Raw genomic sequence first — 22,267 nt, 5'->3', positions numbered from 1 at the left:
GAGGAACTCTGTTCTAATTTCTGTTGTTGGAGTCAGCCTGAATGTAGTGATTAGACTATGAACTCACATCCTCAAGGACTGCTTAACAGACAGCTCCTGTTTCATATTATTTTTTTTTTAAATACTTACTAATACATATATTTTACATTTAATTACAGGATGTGTCAAGTCAGACAATATTTTTTTGCTCAGCCACCTTTAGTACCAGCAGTCATTTGCGATCAATGTTTAAGAATAACAACTACACAAAGAAAGAAAAACTAAATTCAAAAATTGTAGTCACTTGTTGCTTTTGGACCTTTTTTATCTTATTCACATTTTACCAATCATTTAAATGCAGTGACAGAACTTGACAGACGTTTTAATCTAGTATTTTGGTTTGCTTTTTTGGTTTGTACTTTTATTCATAGAAAGTAACTCAACATAAAATCCGAGCTTATTGTATATTTACAAGTGAGATTTTTATTTGTTCTTTTACAAAGGAATAGAACACGTCTCTGAAAACAGACCATTACAAAATCACTGGTGGGAATATTCAAATAATCACCAATGTGATTGTTCCGTCGACAAAATAAATAAAAAACAACATTGGTCCTGGAATTATAAATCTATGGTTTACCACTGAATGAGTCAGTAGTTTGGTCAAGTTTGAGCAGGAATTAATATGAAGTGGTGAAGTGTGACATTTCTCATCTTTTGAAGCTCAAATGTGAGGCCACATGGCGGCACTTTCACACCTGATGGCAACTTAAACCAGAGTGCAAAAACAAATTATACCCAATGAACATATTAAGGCATTTTCTTAGAGGAACAACCCTTTGAAACATTCAGAGACCACTTTATAGTCTGATTGAAATCTGTTAACCTGTTTCTCTCCCCCTTGACTTTCCTGACTTGCTACTGCGGTTTTCATAGCCTTTTAAATGAAGCACTATAAAAAGGCACAAAGAGGTGAGGGAAGGCACGTCTGCCAAATCAGGAAGTATCACAATCAAATGAGAACTCCTCTGCAGACCCCTTTCTTTGCAGACATAAAGCTTGTGATAAATAATTCATGTGTAATATGAGCGCTCAGGTGAGCTCAGTCTGCCTGGTCTGTGGAAGCAGGAGAGCCACCAGACCTCCGGTCAGCAGCAGAGCAGAGACCAGCAGCACCGGCACGGCACAGTTAGTGTCCACCAACTTCCCAAAGACTATGTTACCCATGATCGCTGCCACTCGACCCATGCCCGTGAAGAACCCGAGAGCAGTGGACCTGAAATTAACAAAGACATTTCAGAATTTGTGCTTTCATTTCACTATTTGTCAACGTTTTTGTATGACAAAACTAAATCTTTTTGCTACATGACATTAAATATTAGGGCGTTTAACTTGTCGTTGCCTACTTTACGTTTGTACCATTGCTGCCTGCAATGTTTGTCCAATTTTTAACACAATGCTGAAATGAGGAGGAAAGTGGTGTTTGTTTTCTATATTCAGGCTCAAAAATGTAAAATAAAGCAACATATTAGAGTTTGTTATCGCTACAATTAAGTGGGACCTACTATGAATATAATGTGAGACCTTTGATTTATTTATTTATTCAGGTCCTCCGACTCCTTGATTACTAAACCCCCTAAACTTAATTTGATGGTGGAGAAATAGGTAAAAGCCCCATTATATTCACTAATATTTACCAAAAGTATTTTATCATCAACCATCTTTAAAATGTGAGACAGGGGACATTTATGCTGCTTTCATGAACCTTATAGAAATGAATTTGGCTGAGTTACATCTGTAGTTGTTAATCTGCAGGTTGAGAACAACAAAAATGGAGAAGCAGGATCAGGAAGTGGGGACCAAGAGTTTCAAGGTGATTAAGGGACCAAAATGTTAAGTGCTCGTGCTTAAGTGCTTATTTTACTGCACCTAGATTTCTCATTGTCCGAGTTTTATTGCACTTAGATTTGTAAGGAAAAGAAGTAAACGGCACACTGCCTTTTTTTCTTCCTCTATAAATCAAGTTTCAGAATTACCGTAGTTGTGTCGGATACAGCTCTGTTCCCACCACGTCCAGGGCGTTCCAGGTGATCACAGACACGCAGCTGAAGACACACGAGAGGATCAGGCTCTGGGTTTTGGTCTGCACCATGTAAATGAGGAAGACACTCAGACTGGACACCACTAGACTGCCAGCTGGATGACAGGATAGGAGGAGGAAAGGACGGAGAGATATAAAGTAAATGTTAGGATTCATGACGTGGCCGTGTGATCGATTGACTGCACAGAATGTGTTCTGCACTGTTTCTGATGCAACTTCATTGACCTGATGGACTTTGACCATTGGTCAGTGAAAAGTTTTTACTTTAAATCTGGAACTTAAACGGGTTTACCGTCACAGAAGAGAGAACAAACTGAACAGAACTGTTGATCAATTTGACAGAGCTAAAAACATCATTCTCAATGACATAAAAATGCATGTATGCATTGGTTGATCTTGGTAAATAAAACCATACTTCCTATCCATCTACCTATATGTGCAGAAGCCACAATCAATATGGCCTTTGCTCTCATTCTGTTCTGCAGATGACGTACACTGAGAGTGACAACAGAACTTGGAGAAAAAGGCTTAAATACGCTGCTCCCTCGACACTCTGTGGAGGAGTTTCTTTTGTTCTTTTGTTTGTTATTCTGTTATTCCGCTACATTGTAAATGTGAACAGCCATAAAATTAAATATAGAACATCTGAGCACAGGAGGATTTTTAAGACAATGCTGAGCAAATCCCTTCAAATATTCATACATGCTAGTCCAGATAGAAGCACAGGTGCTGAACCTAATTTCAACAAATTAAAAATATGAAATTGATCATTTAATAAACAGCAGACTCACACAGTAGTGACTTTCCTCCCACTCTGTCCATCATCAGGATGGTGAAGATGTTGCCCGGCAGGTTTGACACAGCAATGGCAAAGCCCTCTTTATACACTGTTCCAACGATACAGGAAGGAAATTAATGTCCACCGTCTAAACCTCCTCTAAACCCATGTACACAACATTCAGCTGTATGTATTTATTATTAGAAACTACATATAAATCATATTCATTCACAGTGAAAAGACACTTTTCCTTTTTATGTTAAACACAACACATTCACATCTGACAGCAATTTAAAGTCTTCACCTTGCACACTTTCAATGTTTTGCATTGTATGCTCCACACTCATTTAAAAAAAAAAAAAAAAAAAAAAATGATATTAGTGCTCCACATCACCCTTTTAAGTTGAGCTTCATATCCAGAAGAAGAGAGCTAAGAGCAGTGAGGAGTTTGTGGTATCCCTGAGGAAGCTTACCTGCCGTCTTGACAGGATAACAGCTATTGTTGTGAAGTGAATATGGCACGGACACGTTGCCACACGGCGAACCACCTTCTTCAATTCTCGAAAACAGCTCAGGGAACCACATCCAGAGACCATAGTAACTACAAAACGCATGAAATACAGTAGAAAGTTTGTTTTATTGAACTTGTACATGTACTCTGCAAAAGCCTGATAACAACACACTCATTTGAATCAGGTGTGTGGGAGCAGGGAAACATCGAAAACATGCACAGGACAGGGGACCACGAGGACTAGGACAAGAAACATCGGAATAAAAGGGGGGATTTCTCACCCGAAGGAGATGCAGTAGAAGATGATGAGCAGAGCGAAGCTCCGGGTTTTGAGGGAATCATGAAACATTTGTTTTATGGGAGCCAAACCCTGGAAAAGCAAAGAAATTATTTTAAATGACACGAAAAGGATTCATTGAAATGATTCAACATCTCAAATTAATGAAATACCAGTGTCATAAAAGAGAAAACTAATCATTTCTTGGTTTGTTGAACTCAAATCCATACCTTTTTTTTCACAATGTAGTGACAGTCTTGAGGTGAGTCCCACTCTAATCTGGAGGCCTGGTCTTATCCATCAAAATCCTGTTAACCACTGTCTAAATTTAGCTGATTCTATGTTTACAATTCATACTCCCAAAAATAAACATAAGATAATGTGTAGAGAAAAGGTCGCTTGAAGATTGACTGGAACAATCTACAAAACTAAAGGATCTGGTCTCATTTGACACTTTAAGTGCTTTTATAATGACATGGAGGCAGAAACATCTGGCTGTAGATGTTTTGCTTGATTACACTTTATATTAATGTTGTTAAAAATTATTCGGTATATTTTATATTGTATTCTGTATGTTTGAATCATTGTAAACCTGTCCTGTTAGACCTCAATGTACTGTTGCCCATCTTGGCCAGGACTTTATTGCACTATTTTAAGAATTTTAATCACACTTTGTTTTATTCCTGACTGAATAAAAAGAAAAAATACATATATTAAATCATCACAAGCCAAAAGGGAGAGAAGAGAGGTTGTATAAAAGAAAATGACACAATATTCCATTTGCATATCTGCATAATATGTGATATATTAAAGAAGATAATAATAACATCAGCAGGGTAGAAAGTGAGTCTTTATACTCTTCTGCTTCTTGTATTTGACGGTGTCACGTTACCTTTTTTAATATACTGGCAAGTTGCTCTCTCCGTGAAGCCCAGCGTTTGTCCTCCATGTCCCGTTTTTGCTTGGAGTTTGTGCACAAACCAAATTCCTGAATTGGATTAGAGCCACATATAAGGGTCACTAAACTTAAACTGGAGGACACCTACATGCTTGAAGGGAAGGTTGAGGTGAGCATGCAACTTCAACATTACATTAGCTAAACCCTACACAATGCACAAATTAAGTTTGTACACTAAAACAAATCCATTTTTATTTTTACATACCGGGAAGGATTTTCCTTTTCCCCTCATGTTCATCTCAAACATCAATCTGAAAACATGGATTGCTTCTTTCTCTCGATCAGCCTGAAAAGCACAAGGCAACACATCAAAGACACATCAGGACAGAGATGATCCTGCTGACAAATACAGCAGATACAGCCTTTCGAGTACCTCCATGAGGAACTTGGGGCTTTCAGGCATGAGCAGCCTAAAGAGGAGTGCTGAGGTCAGACCAGGAAGAGAGCAGAGCGCCACAAACAGTCTCCAGCTCTGGAAGTCCAGTGTTCCCAGAGAAATATGTGCCCAGGTTCTGGGAATCACCAGCCACGCTAAGCCTGCAGATAAAAAAAGCACCGTTATCCTACACTTTGTCTTATTTTGATTGTGCCGAACAAGAAAGTTGTTCCTTTCATCCTAAATTTTATAACCTTTGCATTTTAAATTTAAGGATTGCTGCAAAAAAATCAATCCTATACACTGAACTTCACTGTCTAAGTTAAAGGAACAAATAATTATCTAAAAAAAGAAGTATATCCCACTACAAGAAAAACAGATATTATTAGACTTAACCGGTTCTCTGCCGTTTCTATAAAATGAAGGTAAACGGGTAACAGTAAAATTAATTAGGAGACAAAAACACAGAGACACATTTCATCTTAAACCCATAGTTTAGTATAGTTCAGTCTTCCACCAGGAGTCTTTGTTTTGAAGGAAAACAATCCGTGATAAGTAGCTCAAACAGTGTTGGTGTATGCGGAGAGCAAACTGTGCTGATGATAAAGATGATTAAAAAAAGATATCAATCCATTCAATCAGCTTTGTTAAACTTAGGTTACAATAGTGCTAAATTGTGACTAGTCGGGACAGTAAAACAACATTAGAAAATATCAGAAGATGATACGTTGATGCACTGATGCTTCATAACTTTCTTCAGGTACAAACTACAACAAGAGTCGCATGTCTTCAATTGTCTTCGACATTTAAACTCTAAACAGGATACCAGTAATACGAGTTTGACAGAATGTCGGTTTGTCTTAACCCAATAATGCACCAAACAAACACACTAAACTAAATATTTAATGTGTCAAAAAAGTTTCAGCAACATTAAAGGAAGAGCACTTGTGCATACAACATACAACACACCAATGCAACCTTGGGTTTCGTGAAAGGCGCTTTAAAAATCTAAGTTATTATTATTATTATTATTATTATCCTTATTATTATTTTTATTATTAACGCAGCTTTTCCCACCTGCAGCCAGGATGTTTCCTGCCATCCAGAAAGTGGCCAGAGCGCTGATCATCGTTCCCCTCCGCCGTCGGGGCATAAACTCAGAGAAGTATGAGAAGACAACAGGGATGGAACCACCAACCCTATAGCAGTGAAAAAAATTAACATTTTCCATTGAAATTCAATCAGCTTCGATGTGACTGATTCCCTAACACCATGAATAGGTCCATCTGCTTATTCACTGTACGTGTTTAGTACAAGTACCCTTTAGTTACTTCATTTAGTCACAGATAACTGATGAGCAACACTTGTGATAATCTATTAATCATTACAAACACAGCATTGTCCATTTTCAGCTTCTTAATTGTGACGTTTTGCTGCCTGGTTAGCTTCATCATGTATGATCATAATAAATGTACATGACCAGCATTTTTCTTTTACACCATTCTGAGGAAAAATTATTAATCAGCAAAATAAACTTTTAAAGTGATGATATTGTTTAAAAATACAACACAAGTCATGTCCTCACCCAATGCCACTGATGAACCGAAGCAGTAAGAGGAGCCAGAACCACGGAGCCAGGCTGGACAAAACCCCAAAGACCCCATTTACTGTTAGGGACACAACTAAGACTCTGCGACGCCCCCTCTGGTCAGCCAAGTATCCCCACACGTAGCCACCAACCATCATTCCTAGTAAAGGAAAATAAGGATTATTAAGTATGTCAAGACAATAATATGCTGTTTTGTGTTTGAAATACAGTGGTTTCTTGTGTTTATGTATCGTCATTAAATAGTAATATTTATTCAAATATTCATTGTTTTCTGATGCTTAAGTACCTAAGACACAAAAAATACACATCATACAGTATAATCTGACTGACAGAAGAGCAGTTTAATTTGATCAACTACTTTATGGAAATAATTGATAATGTATTCTTCACATGAAAATGTTCAATGTGGATCCACAAAATAGTTCTTTCTTTTTATTGTAGAAAATGGAAGAAGGTTCAGTCCTTCCCAATTTTTGTTCTGCTACAGTTGATAAAAGTTAAGTCATAAAGTGTTTAAAATTATTATAAATCAGTTGTTTGAGTTCACTATTGTTTACTACATTAAAGCACAAATCAACTTACTTGCCTAACCTCTTTTATAATTTTCTCTTCGTTAATTTTACAGGTATTTTGAATTAAAATGCGGATTATGAAAAACACATATTACATCTAGTTTATAATCTTGATGTGGCCTTCTACCTGGTTTAAACCAACAACACAACTTTGCCCACATTTAGTGCGATGGAGAGAAGATTCGAAGGAAGTTTTATGGGTTTTCGGTTACTGTTTTCCTCAGTTTAGGTCTAATAAAAGGTTTAATAAATGATTTGCGACGCACCGAGGAAAATGCTAGCAGTCAGCAGGCCCATGTCTGAAGAGCTCAGCAGCAGATCGCAGCGCGCTGTTGGCAGGAGAAAAGACACGCAGAGAATCTCCACAGCATCGCTGGCGTTGGCCCAGCCACAAATAACCAACAGCAGCCAGTGAAACAAACCAAAACCTATGACGAAAAACAGAAGAGCAAATATCCTCCTTGTCAGCATTGTAACTATGGAAACAAATGACAACGTACCTGCCCATAACTGACACGTCACATTTACCTGCAGTTAGATTGTTAAACAGCTGTATGTGTGTACAAGCATCTGGTTAAACCTAACGCAGTAAAAACTTGTCTTAAACAAAGTGTTGTCATTGCTCACTTACTTTTCAGTACAGCATGTAGAATTTTCACTTTTCATTTTGTTGAGCATTTTTAAAAGCATGAAACAACAAAAGACAGTATAATATGTGACACCATTGGACATTACCTGTTTCCTCCATGGCTTCCTCATACGATATTCTTCTTGGTGCACTCCCACTGGCTTCATGGCCGTTATTTGATGAGCTCCTGTCAAAAATGATTTCACCTGTGAAGCAGCAGAGTCACTGGTCAGGTAAAATGCGAGCTCAGGTTAAATACAAATTATAGACTGAACACTTTAACCCATAAATTTGCTGCTGCATATCGAACTTAGTATAAATCTGATTAAGTTTACTAATAGAGAACTGAGCCAGCGGCCAGACACTTTATCTCTTGTGCTCCGTACGGTGTTATGAAACCACACAATACAACGGTTTCTTCTGTTTCCATAACAGAGAGTGCAACAATGCTTTGGTTGATAGTGGAAAGAAATGCCTGTTACTTCTGTTTAAAATACAGCAACTTGCTGTCAGCTCTCCCATCGCGTCCATCAGGTCACAATATATACAAAATGATCCAGTGGTGCGATAGACATGACAGTTGTTGGTGTGAACACGGCATTAAATGTCACACACTGGACACTGAGAAACACTATGTCCAGTCTATTCAAATGGCGGCCCGTGGGCCACATGCTGCCCATAGCCAACTTGCTACTGGCCCAGCCTGTGGTTCCACCAGAAACACTTGAGAAAAAACTAGAGAAACACTTGTCACTGGGTCTTACATACATTCCTAGCATTGATAGTTTTCTGTTTTCTAGTTTGTGTTTTGGCCCTGTGAGATGTTTGTGGGTTGTATATGACATATGTTTACATTATTTCATAGAGAAACAAATGCTAATATTGTGCACCTTTTTTTTTTTACACACTTATGGATGTAGTGAAAGAGGACATGAGGTTAGTTGGTGTGAGAGAGGGGGATACAGAGACCAGGGTTAGATGGAGGAGGTTGATTCGCTGTAGTGACCCCTGAAGGGAGCAGCCGAAAGGACAAGAAGAAGAAGAGGTGTATGAAGGATAGATGCAACCAAAATAATTAGTATTGCTAGTTCTTCTCTTTTATATTTCCAATGCACTTTTTGATGTACTTTTGTCCACACCTGCTGCTTACTGGCTGCAGGAAATGTCTGGCCCAGCTACATTTCTAAATATAAGGCTAAAATCGGTTTTATTAAATAGCTTTTAGTTCGAATTTTTTCCCATCAAAACAAATAACATGTTTCTGTGTAAGGCCCACCTGCAGTGCCTCCACGACCCACCAGCAGACCGTGGCCCTCACTTTAGAAAACACTGATATAAATGATATATTGGCACCGCTTTTACCTTCATCTGAATCCAACTCGTTGGGCTCCAGGTGATCTCCGGTAAGGAGAAGCGGCCGACGCAACTCCACATCTCCGCTACGCATGTGACGAGACATCCCCCAAAAGTTTCTCTAACATGGACACTGCGCTGCTGTGTGTGGTTTAGCTAGCTTCATCTGAACCACAGTGACAGTCCTGGTCCTCCTTTCCGCTTCCACCGCCTCGTCTGTCCCATGACTGTCCACCGGTTAGCTAACACCGTCTGAGGCTAACCTGACAAAAAAGAAGGAGGATCAGGAAGTAAAGAGACAGCGGTGGGCTGGTGTTGTGTGTCCGCCCCGGGCCTCTGGTTTACAGCCTGTTTTCCTGATTTTCAGTCAACCTATCTTTGCGTGAACTGCTCATCCAGTCAGAGCAGCAGCGGTAACAGCAGCAAGCAGTGATTCGGCCTCAGTGCTTCGCTCTGCCCGTCTGTGTGCGTGTGAGAGCGGCGAGCGCCTGACGTTACCTCCCCTTGTGTTATCGAAAAAAGATTGAAGATGGCGTCCAGCTCGGAGCGCAGTCCTCCTCCGTTCCCCGACTCCGAGGACCAAGATGTGCTGGACTCAGAAGAAGTTGGAGGCCGAGAAAGTGATGAGGACGACGGGGAGGACCTCTTCATGAGCACGGTATGTCTGGATGTTGACCTCATTTGGACTATAACTGCACACGGTAGTTAGCTAACGTCCAACCCATACAGCTAACAAGGCACTTTGAGCAAGTTTGGGTTAAGTTCACGAAGGTTTTCCCCAAGAGCTGAAATGTCAGTCGTTCGGAAAAGCCAACGCTGCAGTTTTATTGTTTTATTTGCGATTGTTTTATACCAATTATAAAATGTAATGCATTTAGCGATTCGTGTCTTTGAGCTGTCATCCTTGGACCAGGGCTTTGATGTCAGTGGTGAATTTATCACAGCTTCGTCGGCGAATACTTCAACTGAAGTTTGACTTTAAACTAATTGTATCGCATTATTTGTCAGAAAATAACGCGGTTAGATGTTTTAAATGTTGAATTGGTCAACATTTTCCTATTTTTTTACCACATAGAAAACGCCTTCTGAAATATCAAGTAACTATCATGTTACAATACATCACACCAGTATGAAAGCTAAAGTCTGACCAGTTTCTGGCATTTTGGTCTTTGTGGTTACATTATGGGGTCATGTGGAAATCACATACCTAGGTAAAGCTGAGACTCTTAGTCGACTTATCAATCAGGTGACAGGCAAAAAGTAATTTGACAGTTGTTGTTTGTTTGACCAGATTAATCAGCAGACGCGATTTTTTTTAATTATCGGCATAGAATTTCATTATTAAAGTAACTGCCAGGACAACTTTGGAAAGAAAGGGAAAAGTCATCTGAAGACCTCACGATCAGCTGTGGGAACTCATGATGGTAATTTCAGAGTAATTATGACATTAATGTAATATTGGTGATCGCCCTCCATACAGCATCTGCAGAAAACCTCAGCATGTGGGTGTGCAAAACAGACCATGCATAATAGGTAGAGGAAGCAACAGGTTTGTCTTCAAAATCTGCAATTTGATTTGATCACTGTTGTGTTTTTATTATTTTATGTTAATGATTGAGTTAAAGTGCAGACTCCTTTTTTTACAATTAGATGAAAAAGAGTGGTTTGGGCAGCCTTCCTCCTGTCATGTGAGTCAGCTGTGGTCACATGGTCAGAACCCGGATGTTTTACCAGTCAAGGTTCACAGGAAAGATTGGAAAGTTGCTGCCTTTGATTTTTTAGGAGAACTGGATTCACTGCAGGAAAACACGAGTCAGCATTTGTGGACTTTACATGAAGCAGAGCCTGTAGCTGAAGTAATGGAAATTGACCAGACGTTTAAGTGGATTCAGAGTGGCCTCACATTTAAAGAGCCGTGTTAATCATTCACCTTATTTTCACAGTGGTCTTAAATTGTATAGTAGATCGTTTGATAAAACTTGTTTTATTGCCTATATGCAGGTGTTTTCAGTTTGGCCATCTGTCCCGTCCTCTGATACTGATAAAGTTAGGGAATCCCTTCAAATTTAGCGCAAAACATTAAAATGTCACAAGTCATTATTCTTAAAATCTTTGGTTTGAATGGAACACTATTTAAAAAGAGGGCCTCTACACTTCTGGTCAAAACATTTACTTCATGTTTTGGTCATGACTCAATAATTTATATTTATATTTTGATAAAATAGCACAAACATCGACTTACTCCAGAATGTTTTTCCGGTAACACTTGCACTACTGGCCAGTTTTTACCACTCTAACTTAGGAACAGAGGAAGCGATTGAGATCATATTTCCTGCAACTTGACTGGTTGATTGTTGTATAAAACCACAAAGATAGACTTCTGGATTACTGATGCAATATCTCAAATATCTGTTTACTTTGAACCACTTAACATCATCTCTGGCAAGGGCATCCAAAGGTTCACCTAGTCGAATGTTGTCTTCATGAAGGCTGCACAAAACATTACACACACAATATAGTGCAACAGTTTCTGAAATAGTTTTCAAAAAGTTTTAACAGAAATTGGTCAACTCCTGAGTACAAGACCCTATTTGTTAATTCTAATTCACCACCCTTTGGTAGTGAGTTAGTTGATTTACTATAAAAACTGCTTTCGTCAGCCAATGACTAAAGCTGTTCTAAAGAAATGCTACACATCAGTGGTTACAGTTATTGAAACTTGATGACATGCTTTTTTTTTTCTTTTTCCGTTTATTGTAATTGAAAAGTGAAATGTTCTGGTCTGTTAGACATAACAACACACTGAAAGGTCTCACTATCAGGTTGGGGAAATTGAGATGACCTTTTAATTTTTGCTTTGTCCAACAAATTTTAAGTTAACAATAAGCAATTGATTTATCATTTTAGTGACAGATCTTTACAATCACTGTCAATCCTCTCCCCTTTTCTCCAGAGCGAACAGCCACTGACTGAAATGGACACTACCCTGCCATCGGCCACTCAGCCCAGCGACGTTTTAATGAGTCGCCCCCTTGACATCATGAGCGATCCGTTAATTGAGCCGTTCAGCAGCCCAGTGGAAAACAAATCAGCTGGTGAAGTTGTCAGTGAACCCTCGGATGATTTTGTTGACCTGACAAACAACGTAACCGAACCCACCGCAGACGGAGTTACAACTGAAGCAAACGATTCAGCTGTAATCTCCTCTGATGATTTCTTTGACATACTGGGAAGTGAAACTGAGGCACTGCGGGAGGAAGTGGTGGTAGTGGATGACAATGCTGAAGCAGCAGCAGCAGCAGCGGGTAAAAGTGAAGTGACAGGAAGTGTCACAGATCCACCTGGCACTGGAAAACAGGAAGTAAAAGAAACGTCCACTGCTGCAGTTGTCAACATCAGTGGTGATTCATCAGCCAGTGACACACAGCAGCCATCTGGCATTGATAAAATTGTTGACCCTCTGGTTGACCTCCTTAGTGATGCTCCTCCCTCTGCTGATGCCAAAAAACCCAGCAGGGCAGCAATGGATTTGTTTGAGGACGAGGGGAGCGACTTGTTTGCAGAACCACGGCAGACCAAATCCGCCAAGCACCCTCAGAAAAGCCTCTTTGGTGAACCGGACGAGGATCTGTTCGGTGAGCCGCTGGGTGCCGCGACGAAGAAGAGCATCAATAAAGAACACAAGGACAAATCTGTCACAATCAAAGCTGCTGCTGTCAACAATGCAGGGCCACTGCAAGAACCTGCTGACCTCTTCAGTGAAGAAGCTGTCACCACAGCACCCACCAAGAGCAACACCAGCAATGTCCAATCTAAGACCAACGGAGTCCACTCTGAAGAGGAGGCAGACATCTTTGCTGGTGGGTTCACTGTTTTTTTTTATTCTTTCATTGCAGAGGCTTGTTTTTTTCATGGCAGAAGGAGCACAGGTGTGAATAATTCAATTAATGACTTGGATGCAGAGCTATAATTAAAAGGCATCCGTCACAGCTGGGTCATTCCTGCTGTAACAAAGTCAAATGTCCTGTTATCAGAATCTCGTGTCCGAATGGGGCGTTCATGTAAAAAGTGTGATGGACACACTCAAAGGTAATGGGTCAGGTTTTTGTGTCTTCCATTGGTTTTGATCTCTTTGTTGTCTCTGGGGAGTTGTTTAGCACAGGTGTGTCCAATTTTACTGGATTATCTTCGATGCAGTCCATTGAAGTGCACGTGTCGTAACATCAGTTAAATGGACATGATTTAGAAAAGTCCTGTAGATGTGGATTCACAGTTCGATGTATGTTAAAGCAAAGGCCAAGCCAAGAGGTCTGAGGAAATGCCTGCTGAGCTCTGAGGCAGGAATGTGCTGTACGGGAGAGCTACAAAAAACATTTGTGCTGCATAGAAAGTTCCTGCTTCTGTTGATAATCTTTGAGATGTCCAGTGTCCTTCCTCACTAGATGTTTTGGAGCAGTCAGGACTCGACCTAGAGCTGTTTAACTCATCCTAACATAGCAATGAAATGGAGACGAGCCTTGTTAAGATATGACTCAAGAAGCTGAGCTCCAGACTTCCTGTGTTGAGATGGAGAGACTTCCTTCATTGTTGAGTTGCACTTTAGGCAAAGTGTTAAGTTTACTGTCCTGGGGGTTTGGAAAAATGTCACCGTCAACTGTTTATTTAAAATACTAAAATGTGTTCTTGACTGTGTGTAGGTGTTCCGCATGTTTATTATATAACAATATAATGTGAAATAAGTTTAATTAAAAATCACGATTGATTAAATGCGACTGCAATGACGGGTATCTAAAAATCAAGATGTGTAAGCTTTCGCTCTCTTTTCGTTGTTTATTATTAAAACTCACACAAAAAGATAGCATTAAGACAATGCCAGGGCAGTCTGGGATGTTAAATGAGTCTTTGCACGTTTCCTGACTGCACTAAATGACCGACATCTGGTTTCTTCACTTTCTTTTCCTCTCCAGCAGAAGCCACAGTGGAGCTTTCACTTGACAGTCCGCGGAGCGAGAGGAAGAAGAAGAAGAAGGAGGAGGAGGAGGAGGCGGACAAACCGTCTGCCTCTGCACCCTCACTATCTGTCGCTGCCAGCCTGGCCAAGACACAGCCTGCTGCCCTTGAGGAGGTATTGACAAGATATCTAGTAACATAGTGAGATGCTCAACAATTTAAAATTGCTCTTTCCATAGTACAACTGTTTTCCTTTTACGGTTCTCTGAAATGCCACAGAACAAACACATGTCTCTCCCGCTGTATACTGTAATCACTGTGAAAATCTCAAACCCTCTGCTCAATATTTGTTTCAGCTGGAAGAAGAGGATGAAGAGGAACAGGAAGACAAATTTGACATTTTTGTCTCTGTCAAAGACCCTGAAAAAATAGGTGATTCATTCAGAAAATAATACAACTAGTTTATTTAGTTAACTGCAAATTTAGAGACTGATTGGTTAACAAGTCAACAACAAAGCAAAAGACTAAGAATATAATAATAATAATAGGGAGCGAATAGTGATAAAATCCTAATTTATGAAACACATGTCACTTGTCCAGGGTAATTGCTCTGTAAGTATTTTCCTTTTTATCAATTTGTGCCTGTTCTTGCATCAACTCAGTCAGTGTCGTTGTCTTTTTCAGGTGACGGGATGAATGCTTACATGGCCTACAAAGTATCCACACAGGTGAGAACACTTTCACATGATGTGAAATTGAATATCCTTACTCAAAAGCAAATTAGTACAGTTACTTAATTACAGACGTGGATTACATCAGAATTTCATAACATTAATCCGCCACACTAAACGTGGAGATTTAGAGGGTTCTCAGTCCTTGTTAATTTGGTGACTCCTGTGGTCAGTGGTGGTAATGGCAAATGTAGTTTGATACTAAAAGCCATTGAATTCTATTAGCAGCAAAACAAAGTGTGCTTTTAATAAATAATTCAGCTCCAACTTTTAGCCCTTTAGCCACATCTTAAGAGGTTTTTTGTTTTTTTTACATAGAAATAAACTTAACTGCATTTTGTGACACTGAATAGCTCACAAATGATAAATATACAGCATATTAAAATACTTTTTTATACTTTTGACTCTACATTTAAACACAAATCTTCTGGATTGCCACTTTAAGACCGCTACATCTGCGATATACAATAAAATAAAGACTTTAAAGTGAGTGGAACTCTTTTTCAGACCTCGCTCGCCATGTTCCGCAACAAAACATTTACAGTGAGACGGCGCTTCAGCGACTTCCTCGGCCTCTATGAGAAACTGTGTGAAAAACATGGACCAAATGGATTCATCGTGCCTCCACCACCAGAGAAAAACCTCCTGGGTAAACTGACCAAAGTCCTGCTTGCAAACTAGTAAGAGTAAAACGTAATCCCCATCCTCAGATGTGAAAATGGCTGCTGTCTTGCACAGGTATGACGAAGATGAAGGTAGGAAAAGAAGATTCCTCGTCCACAGACTTTGTTGAGAGACGACGAGGCGCCCTGGAGAGGTGAGGGGAAAACAAATCCTGTTCCTCAAACAAACTGCTACAAAACCTAAACACAAAGGTGGTGTTATCATGTCGCTACATGTCGACAAGTGACAAATGAGTTTTGACAATTTTCCCATGCGACAGGTATCTCCAGAGGATAGTCAATCATCCTTCACTTCTCCAAGATCCAGATGTCAGAGAGTTTTTGGAGAGAGAAGAAGTAAGCTCACATTTCATATTAAGGGGGTTCTGGGTTCTGCAACAGTATGGAACTTTTTGAGAGATGTATTATTCCTCTCACATTTCTTGTGTGCAGTGCAGTCGCAGTCTTGACTTGATCACAGCTGCCTTTTGTCTCTCTGTGTGTGTTTTTATCTGCAGCTGCCCAGAGCAGTGAGCACTCATGCTCTGAGCGGTGCTGGCTTCCTTAAAATGATTAACAAAGCAACAGATGCTGTCAGTAAAATGACCATCAAGATGAATGAGTCAGATGTGGTGAGTTCAGACACACACACACACACCTGCTATTTGCAATCATTTCTGTTCTTGAGAAACTCAAAAGCAACGGATTTTTGGAACAAGCTTTAAGTTTCAGTCAAAAGCAGAACATGGTCATCTTATGATTCAGGCCTGACGACACATCAGATGTTTGCCATAAAATTGCACTGTATTATTTGGACACATTACAGATGGACTGGACAATGTTTTCGGGTGTGTTTATTTTTCAAGCAGACAAACACATGTTTATGATGTGTTAAATTGGAGTGGATCAAGTGGCAAACAGTGTTTGGTTCACTGACTCATGTGCATGGTGAAACACTGTTATTGGGTGTGTTAAGTAGTAGAGCTGAGAGTGTGAGCTCCTCTTAATCTGAGCTTTAAGTGTCACATGACACAGAATCACATACAGTGACTGTGTGTTAAACATCACTGGATTTACAGTGCAATTTTAAAATCAGCATTCTTCTGAATGAGCTGAATTAATTTAAATACGTAGCAGCCTCTTGATGTCATAGATGTATTATCATGTTGTTGTTTTTTTCTGCAGTGGTTTGAGGAGAAACTGCAGGAGGTGGAGTCTGCTGACCAACAGTTCAGGAAGCTGCACGCTCTGGTGGAATCCCTGGTCGTCCACAGGAAAGGTTTGTTCAGAATCAAACGTCCAGTCCAGATTTTCTTCTTCAAAATAATTTTCATTACTTCATAATAGTGTTGAAATCTTCAACGCTTCCATTAATCTTTGTGGTTTGATTTGTTTCCCTAAAACTTAACTACAAAGGATCATCTCTAATCTCTGATTTCTGTTTGTGTCGCTCCACTGTAACTCCGCCTCACTCTTCCCTCCAGAACTGTCTGTGAACACGGCCAGTTTCGCCAAGAGTACGGCTATGCTGGGCAGCGCCGAGGACAACACCGCTCTGTCCCGAGCTCTGTCCCAGCTGGCAGAGCTGGAGGACAAAATGGAGCAGTTACACCAGGATCAGGCTACAAATGACACCTTCAGCTTTGCCGAGCTCATTGCAGACTACATCCGCCTGCTCGGATCCGTGAGGGTACTGAGAAACCTTTAAAATACATCTATCAAACCTTAACTAATTTAAGAGATGAAGTTCTATTCGTCGTAGCTGTAGCCAGACGTGGTTTGGCTATGCGTCATTTTCTCACCACCAAAAAAATACAGTACTGTGCATATGTCTTAGGCCATACAGCGTAATTAATTATTGGAATAAATAAAGAAACATTTAACAGTTTTAAAACGACCAATTTTTCAGAATAAAACACCACTTCCTCAGGGTTAAAGTGTCAGTGAAGGTCTGCATACTGATATAAACCATCCTGTGTTTGTTTGTGACGCGCAGGCCTCGTTTGATCACCGCATGAAGGCGTGGCAGCGTTGGCAGGACGCTCAGACCATGCTGCAGAAGAAGAGGGAGACCGAGGCCAAACTTCTGTGGGCGAACAAGCCGGACAAGCTGCAGCTGGCTAAAGAGGAGATCGCTGAGGTACAACACAGGCCAGAACCAAAAACGCTGAAGCGTATATTTGAGAAGTGAAAGCTTGCGCTTGTCGGGACTTAACTGTAACAACACACTCCTGTAAATAGTTATTATCTGAAATACAGTGCAGATCCTGAGTGGCAAAAGTAAGAAGGAGTGACACTGAGAGTCTTGTTTGTATGAATCCATTGAAATAAGGAACAAAGGCTTATTGAAAGGTAAATGTGTAGTTGATGACATGTATGCAAATATCTGTATGCTAAGGGCATGTACAGTACATGTCATTTTTCTCAACCACGTTTATTATGCCTGCAAGCTGGTCGTCTGTCCAGCTGTACTACTGTCTCCCTCTCGTGAAAACCATAAATCAGGATATTTAGGTTGTTTCTTCAAAGTTGTTGTTGTTATAGACTGGTTGATGCAGTACAGCACCTTCACAACAACATTCTACCTATTCACTGCCACTGACTCCTCCCTGTCTTGTTGACGGTGGGTGTCGGTGTTTACAAATTCACTGACGTTAAAAGTCAGATTTAAGTTGGACTAAGTCAATAATTTGGTTTTCTTAATGTCATGTAAACACGTTAGTCTGACTAAAGTCTAACACTAGCTCAGACTGGCCTTGGGCTTTAGTCGGACTAACATACCTGGATAATGTAATTCATACACAAAGATCTCCCTCCCGTGAAGTTAACTTTGTGCCAGACAAGTGAGAGCGAAATAATGTCTTCCATCTGATAAAGGCCAAGGAATAAACAGTGCTTACAACATTTCTTTCACGTAATGTTTATAATTAATATCGTGACACAAAGTGTCCTCTATACAAATAAACCTCTCCTTTCTTTGAACAGTGGGAGGCCAAAGTGACACAGTATGAGCGGGACTTTGAAAGAGTTTCCACCACTGTGCGCAAGGAAGTCCTTCGCTTTGAGGTACCACTGTTGATTTGTTCTCTTCTCTGGATGACATTGAACATGATTGTCATTAGTGATTAACATTTTTAAACCGCTTTTAAACTCTCTCACAGAAAGAGAAGGCCAGGAATTTCAAAATACGAATAATCACATACTTGGAGTCTCAACTTCAGTCTCAACAACAGGTGAGTTGCTACCTGAAGGCCACATACGCCACAGGCGTACATTTTTTTGTTGGTTGTAGTTTTAACACATTGATTTATTTCATATTTATCATGTTTAAACTGTTTACTGTTATGTCAATAATGAACATTGTAATGCAACACCTGCATATTTTGAACGGTAATTAAGTGAACTCAAAGAAAGTGATTTTATGAACTCGTCTTTTAGAATTATTTGATCATTTCAAATCCAAAGAAGTGAGATTTGTACCTGAGGATAACCCGGTCTAACTTCAGAAATGTTAATGCAGTAGCATTCGTGCTTTGTTTCTTACAGGCTGTGTATCAGTGTTGAGCAGATTAAGGAACAAAGCTGCTGCTGTAACACAAACAATCTAACGTGATACAGAGAGTGATTCTGTTCACTCTTGGCTGCTGCAGCTTCATTTATTCATTTATTTCACTTGCTGACTAAGTGATCGATCTTTTGTCTTTTTTTTCTCAAATTTGTTTTGTATTCACAAATAATTGTTTTCTCAATTATTTGTGAATAAAGTGTCACAGCTGACAGTCCTGGTAATTGTCTGTCAATATATAAATGGAACCTGACACTGTTCACTCTTTGTTTTTCCTCCAGCTGATAAAATACTGGGAGGCTTTCCTGCCAGAAGCAAAAGCGATCGCCTAATGGTCGAGCACCAGCCTTTTTTTGGATGCCACAGCCGGCCGCCTTTTTCTTATACACTTTACCTCTTTTGCCTTTAAACCAAGGAAAACATGTGCATTGTAAAGGGAGATACAATCAACATACAGTCTTTTTTTTTTTTTTTTTTTTTAAATCACCTTTAACTTCATAGCTCTGTATTCTATTGTAGTAATAATTGTATATTTTCATTTAACCTTTCACAAATATTTTCTTATGAGATTAAAAGTTTGCATCTACAAAGTTATGGGACGTATGAAAGAGGAGATACAATTCTAGATTAATTATTCCACCGATTTTCTTTTCATGAGAGAAGGGAAATAAAGCGAGTCCGTTGTTCTCAGGATTTTCTCCCTCGTGTGATCATGTGATCATGTGATCTCCTTCACGTCAGCAGAGGTTAATCGTTTACAGGGCGGCTGCTCTATCATCACATATTTGTGGGGACCTGAGATGAAGGAAGTGGCCAAGAATCTTCATCCAGTTTTTTTTTTCTTTCTTCTTTTTAAATGGCTTAAAGGGATAAATTACAGATTCAAAAAAGATAATTATTAGCACTTCCACAAGGTGGATAAAGTACATTTCTTTGGAAAATAAAACAGTTTATGTGGTGGGGACTGGGTGGAGGGTGAAGAGGCAGTAGATTAGTAAGAGGTGGTTAAAGGGTTGCATTGTACCATAGGTGAAGCTTTCAGGGTTAATGTTGTAGATTTGATTCATAATAATTGTGCAGAATTTGCTCTTAAAACTACACGTGTTGGTGCCTTTTTTTTGAAAAAGCCTGAAAGGTGTTTTTTGTCTGCAGATGCCAAATTAAATCTGGTTTGGGAGAATTGGTACAGTTCTTTTCCACAACAGCCATAAAGAATACTGGTGTTTTTACAGTTAAGTCACTTTACTACAGATTAAAAACATTTTTTTTTGCTTCACTACCTGCCAATTAATCTGCAGAGACTTGAAAACATGTAATCCCACACAGGCTGAAGCTGCTTCATCAGTGTGTGCTAATAATATACACCAGGCACTTCAATTACCAGGCAGTGACGAATAACTTGGTCTGAGAAGTTAATGTTTCTAAGATAATGTCTGGAAGGTAGGATGTGAATTAGAAATGTGGTTGGTTGTCATCATGGCCCAGAACAGCAGAGCAGGGCTGCTGAGCTTCTAAAGTAGAGTAAGACGTATGTTCAGTGTAGCTTTTCAGTGGTTTATTACTGATGGAAAATACACAATATCCCAGAGTGACATTGTGAAATGTTATCGGCTTTGGTCCAAAAAGGCACACTAAAGATTGTGAAGTGAAGCAGTGGCTTTTAAGTGTCGGGCTGTGTCTTCATTAGCGTCTCCTGTGGGTGAAGTGAAGTACAGTTCTGTCCAGTTTTACTTTGGGCCAATGAATGCAGGAGAGACTACACCTCACATCCAAACAGCTTTCTTGGAAAAACTAACTGTATTTGGTTGGAAACCCTGTCTGTACATACATTTGTTTACTAGAATCCACAGGGTACCTTTTTAATTTCCAAGGAGATGAAACAAAATAAAAAGTAAATCTGCACTTTTGAGAGTGGCACCAGCAAATGGTCTTTCTTTTTTTTTGATTGATTTATGAATTCATTATTTTAGCAATTAAGAATTCTGTGATTTTGTGAAATCCCAGACAGCATTAAAAACAGTGGAATCATCCTGTAAAATCCTCTCTGAACACAAATTACTTTTGAGATCTCACAGTTCACACTGATGATGTCGCTGTGAACCTAATAATGCTTCCCTGCTGGTTCCGTGTGCAGCTTTATAAACTGGATTTATATCAAACTTGCGTCACAGCATGTTTCAGGATGCCATCTTGTGATTACAGCTTTAATTTCACATTTCCACACTTGCACTAAAGCCGTGCAGCCGTGATGCCACACACACATTTTAAGACATCAATAAACTTGCAGACATTTCTTTGCACTTGTTCTTGATTGTTAATCGATTGCCTTTTTGTTCTTAACTGTCGCCAAATTAGAAGTGGCTGTTACTTTTTTACCCTTTATGTCGTCACTTGTCAACACGAAGAGCAATGTCCGCGACGTGCACTGTCATAGAAAAATCTTTTAAAACAAATCAATAAAAGTTGCACTATTTACACTTGGAGATTTTGTGAAGAAATTCAGAAGTTGGTGTCCTTTAATTTTTTTCAATTTCTCCTCTCATAGCTATAGAAAATCTGTCTCTAAAACCTTTAACTCAACCTCTGCACCTAGAGAATCTGATTCTACAGAGTAGTAGCCTTTGTAATGATGGCTGTTTGTTTACAAAGGTTTTTATAGATAAAAAAAAATAATACACATCCTGTAATACCAAGCAGTAGACACATGAAGAACAGACGTCATATGACAGTTGGAGCTTTATCTCTTCATGGCAGTCTGGGCAAAGCAAAGCACCGGGAGTAACAGTCTGTTCACTTTTAAATGACAAAAAAAACAACATGGTTTTACAAGTTTCAGGCAATAAATGGTTCAACGTGTGACAGAAAGTGTATTAATGAAAACCTCCCTAAAAGCGCTGTCATGCTCTTCTACAATAAAAACCCACATAATTGCATTAATTATTATTTTCCCATAGTAGATGCAGTAAGTGCTGGAGGGATGACTGCGGAAATGAAAATCCATTCAAGGTGATTTCATGCACGAACATTAAATCATACTGACACAAAAGGTAAAGTATCTGAAAAAAGTATTTCATGGATTATCAAAGCATTTTAACCCTAAATAAGGTTAATCATTTCATAATAATTTGGATGGCTCACTGACTTGTAATAAAGTAAAGGAAGCTTATTTTCATTCCCACGCTGAATCCTACACTGTCAGTTTGGTGAGTGGGTAAAA

General features: G+C 39.5%; 2 protein-coding genes across 3 annotated transcripts; one reads left to right on the top strand and one right to left on the bottom strand.

Moving 5' to 3' along the window:
- Positions 1 to 418: 418 nt before the first annotated feature.
- Positions 419 to 9,288, bottom strand: sv2 (synaptic vesicle glycoprotein 2). Its single transcript, XM_058645388.1, has 13 exons — positions 9,152 to 9,288; positions 7,897 to 7,995; positions 7,428 to 7,589; positions 6,566 to 6,728; positions 6,058 to 6,179; positions 4,978 to 5,141; positions 4,810 to 4,890; positions 4,539 to 4,634; positions 3,651 to 3,739; positions 3,332 to 3,459; positions 2,872 to 2,967; positions 2,016 to 2,175; positions 419 to 1,255 (listed from the first exon to the last, which is right to left on the bottom strand). The coding sequence occupies exons 1-13, from the start codon at positions 9,246 to 9,248 to the stop codon at positions 1,072 to 1,074; spliced, it is 1,641 nt and encodes a 546-aa protein (XP_058501371.1). The 5' UTR covers positions 9,249 to 9,288; the 3' UTR covers positions 419 to 1,071.
- Positions 9,289 to 9,663: 375 nt separating this feature from the next.
- Positions 9,664 to 20,230, top strand: snx1a (sorting nexin 1a). 2 transcript variants are annotated; one of them, XM_058645387.1, is made up of 15 exons: positions 9,664 to 9,800; positions 12,096 to 13,002; positions 14,113 to 14,267; positions 14,449 to 14,524; positions 14,777 to 14,820; positions 15,331 to 15,472; positions 15,562 to 15,640; positions 15,767 to 15,842; positions 16,004 to 16,117; positions 16,671 to 16,764; positions 16,970 to 17,175; positions 17,482 to 17,625; positions 18,471 to 18,551; positions 18,647 to 18,718; positions 19,332 to 20,230. In XM_058645387.1, the coding sequence occupies exons 1-15, from the start codon at positions 9,672 to 9,674 to the stop codon at positions 19,380 to 19,382; spliced, it is 2,370 nt and encodes a 789-aa protein (XP_058501370.1). In that variant the 5' UTR covers positions 9,664 to 9,671; the 3' UTR covers positions 19,383 to 20,230. The 2 variants fall into 2 exon arrangements, with proteins under 2 accessions (XP_058501370.1, XP_058501369.1); XM_058645386.1 differs by having other exon boundaries at positions 14,110 to 14,267.
- Positions 20,231 to 22,267: the final 2,037 nt, after the last annotated feature.

Source organism: Solea solea, chromosome 12 (assembly GCF_958295425.1).
Source record: "Solea solea chromosome 12, fSolSol10.1, whole genome shotgun sequence".
Lineage (NCBI taxonomy): Eukaryota > Metazoa > Chordata > Actinopteri > Pleuronectiformes > Soleidae > Solea > Solea solea.
The sequence above is the reverse complement of the archived record's forward strand: the minus strand, read 5'-3'. Positions and strand labels throughout refer to the sequence as shown.